Source organism: Cebus imitator, unplaced genomic scaffold (genome assembly GCF_001604975.1).
Source record: "Cebus imitator isolate Cc_AM_T3 unplaced genomic scaffold, Cebus_imitator-1.0 Scaffold82, whole genome shotgun sequence".
Lineage (NCBI taxonomy): Eukaryota > Metazoa > Chordata > Mammalia > Primates > Cebidae > Cebus > Cebus imitator.
Window position 1 is genome coordinate 3730071 of NW_016107397.1, and position 3602 is coordinate 3733672.

General features: G+C 51.0%; 1 protein-coding gene across 2 annotated transcripts in view; it reads right to left on the bottom strand.

The window, feature by feature from the left end:
* The window catches only part of AGFG2 (ArfGAP with FG repeats 2), a 28900-nt gene extending 26338 nt beyond the window's left edge, over nucleotides 1-2562 (bottom strand). For both annotated transcript variants that reach the window (XM_017533596.2, XM_037740303.1), the window contains exon 1: nucleotides 2183-2562. In XM_017533596.2, the coding sequence (XP_017389085.1) occupies nucleotides 2183-2403 (221 nt within the window). In that variant the 5' untranslated portion in view covers nucleotides 2404-2562. The remainder of the gene's footprint in view (nucleotides 1-2182) is intronic.
* Between the last annotated feature and the right edge of the window lie 1040 nt (nucleotides 2563-3602).

The window sequence follows — 3602 nt, forward strand, 5'->3', positions numbered from 1 at the left end:
TGTTGACCAGGATGGTCTCGATCTCTTGACTCGTGACCCACCCGCCTCGGCCTCTCAAAGTGCTGGGATTATAGGCTTGAGCCACCGTGCCCAGCCGGGCTAATTTTTGTATTTTTAGTAGAGATGAGGTTTCACCATGTTGGCCAGCCTGGTCTCACACCCCTGAACTCAAGCAATCTACCCACCTCTGCCTCCCAAAGTGCTGGGATTATAGGTGTAAGCCACCGAGCCTGGCCCCTATACTTACTCCTAAAGGTTGCTCCATCTCTCCCCAGGGTACTTTATCCACTCTCAAGTCTCTGTCCTCTTGCTACATTTGAGTCTATCTCAGTTTATGACATATTACTGTTTGGGTTCTCAATCATCATCCCAAAAGCCACGATGGCTTTTACTTAGATCAAAGTTGAGTTCATCCTTACAACCCTCAAATGAGGTTGATCAGAACCCAGAGGGAAGTTTAGCAAAGGAGGTTAAAACGAAGTAAGTAATTCCAGACTGTAATCTTGGGAGAACTAAACTCTCATTTCTGGTCTGCCATGATCATTGCTAATATCAAACAACAAATGTTGGAAACAGCAACCCCCATATGGCATTGGATTAAGTTACAAAACCTCTCTTTGCTTCTGTTCTCCCATCTGTCTTGCAAGAACAATACTGCTCAGTCCCTGGCTCCTAAAGGTATCAAGCCAGGGAAAGCGTGTTTTTTGTTTGTTTTTTAGATGAAGTCTTGCTCTGTTGCCAGGCTGGAGTGCAGTAGCACAATCTTGGCTCACTGCAGCCTTTGCCTCCAGGGTTCAAGTGATTCTCCTGCCTCAGCCTCCCAAGTAGCTGGGACTACAGGCATGCGCCACCACACCCAGCTAATTTTTGTATTTTTAGTAAAGACGGGGTTTCACCATGTTGGCCAGGATGGTCTCGATTTCTTGACTTTGTGATCTGCCATCTCGGCCTCCCAAAGTGCTGGGATTACAAGCGTGAGCCACGGCACCCCCACCGGAAAGCACATCTTTTTAAAAAACAAAACAAAAACAAGTGTCTTAAAATAAGACTAAAAAATAGTCAAAATAAATCCCTTAACAAACTTATAAAAAACAGAGATCCAGGCCTGATATCAGATGTTAATCATGCATCTAATCAAATAATATCTTAATTCGGGGGTAGGGGGAATGGAGAAGGGTGTGGAGGGATGGTTACTACATAACCATAAATCTAGGCTAGAACTCTGGCTGTAAATTCACTGGCATTACTGAACAGCACACCAATGCCAAGAGTAGCATTTAGGTGATGCAACAAAGTCCCCCAAAATCTAGGAAGAGTTTCCTGGATCCAGCCGTGGCAACAGGGAACTTAAAGGTGTAAATGATTACCCTTCCGGATGGCTCACCGAGATGTGCAAACGTTTGAAAAAGCTAAGTTCTCTACCAAGGTGAGCCATTGGCTCTCATCTCTTAGATTTCACAAGAGTTTTACCCTCTGGGTAGCATTCCAAAGCCCTGCTAAGATTAGTATCTACACCTGAACTCTGGACCATGGCTCTCTTCCAGCCACTATCTCTAGGCTGTCAATCTGGGTTAATTCGCCTATTTAAAAAAAAAAAAAAAATCTTTTTTTAAAAAAAAATCTTGTACTCTAGTCATAGGAATTTCAACCAAGTTTCAACTGGCTTCTGCATCTCACACTCCAGCAGGGACACAAGCCCGAAGGAAGAAAGGTGCTTTTCCATCTCCAGGCCGGCTTTCCCCACATTTTTCCTTTTGTTTCCCACTTGCATGAAGTTCCCTCTCAAGGTGCATGTCATTTTCTGGTTCTTTAAGTCCTGACACCCCCCTCCCACCCTGAGTTCCCTTCCATCCTCCGCACTTTCTCCCTCTCCATTTGCAGCTCGCCTTGCCCGCTCAGGGAATTTGTTGGTCCCTCTTCGGGCGTCCTTCTGCACCCCCACCTGTCCCTCCGCAGCGCGACTCCGGCCTCGCTTCCTCTCCCCTGCCCTTTCCGCCCCCTACGACACCGCTGCAGCAAACGACTCAGTCTCCGTAGCCAGCTCGTCTCCTGGCCTCTCCGCCGCCCCTTACCTCGGCCCCCTTCCCTCGCGCTCCGGAGCCCCGGCCTCCTCACCCCGCTCCCAGGTTCTCGGGGTCCCCCCGCCAACGCCAACCTCCGCCACTCCCTCCCGGTCACTCACAGGAGGCCGGAGCAGGTGGTGCACACGAAGCTGCCCACAGTGATATCCACGTAGGTGACCCCGCGCTGGGCGCACTCAAAGCAGTGGCGGTTCCCGGCCTGACTGCAGCCGCCCAGCTCCCGCACCCGACGGCACCACACCTCCGAGGCCGCCTCCGCCTCCGCCTTGCCCCCGCTGACCCCGCCGCCCGGGCCCGGGCCCTTCTTCGCCGCCATCACCATCCCTGCCCACTCCCTCCCCGCTAGTTAGCAATCGCCCCCTTCAACCACTGCCGCCTTCCCGCCTCCTCAGCCACCTCCGCACGCCAGGCTCCCTTGACTGAAGCTAGGGAGCGGGCGGTGTCGGCGGGAGACTACGCCGCCCCTGACACTCCATGCCCGTCCTGTGCGCCGATTGGCTAGACTTCTCCCACCTCCTCAATCCGATTGGTCTGTTCTGGGACGGCCTCCGGTTGTTGGAGCCGCCAATGCCACGCCCCACTGCCGTCAGGCCTCGGGCCTCTCTCATTGGCTGGCGGAGACCCCGGCCGCGAGAACTGTGCGTGCCCTCTCCTTGTCCCCGCCTACTCTCGCCACTGCCTCCACTGCGGCCCTCCTCCTAGTTCCCATTGGTGAGTCCTCGGCCCTCGAGCTCCGACGCTAACTCTGATTGGCTGGCGAGGCTGCAAAGTTAGCGCGCGAGACAGAGTAGGTGCCCCGCGCGTGCGCAGCTGTCGTTCTCCCAATTGATGACGTTAATTCCCGGCAAATTTCAAAGGCTTATTCTAGGCTCTGTAGAGTGTTACGCAAAGCTGGAGAGAAGTGGCCATGCGAGGGGCTGAGCAGGAGGGGGAAGAAGAGAGCGCATAGGGGAGGGAGGGAAAGGGAGCAAGAGTGCTTTACAAGACCAGTGCTCTAATTCCTGACCTACGGAGCCAAAGGAGTGCTTTATAAACGTCATTTCATTCACTCCGCCTATCCCATAGGTGGAATCCCCATTCTTCAGCCTTAGGTTCAACAACTTGCGGCAGATCACACGAGTACGTGGCCCAGGATTCCAACCTGGGTCTTCCAACTTTAGAAACCCTGTCTTTAACCCTCCTATTAGGTGGACTAATATTCGATTGTTCATTTAACAAACACTGAGTGTCTGTTAGTTTTCGGGCACGTTCTAAACACTGAGACTAGAATACAGCAGCGAAGCAATCAAAATATCCTTGTAGAGCTTACATTCTAGTAGGGAGAAGCAGACAACACACAAATTAAAGAATCACTGGTTAGTGATAAAGCCTATGCAGAAAATTAAAGTCAGGTCTCGGAAAAGAGAATGACTTTTTTGGGTGCTTTTTTATTTTTCATTTTATTTTATTTATTTATTTATTTATTTTATTTATTTATTTTTTTTTTTTGAGACGGAGTTTTGCTCTTGTTACCCAGGCTGG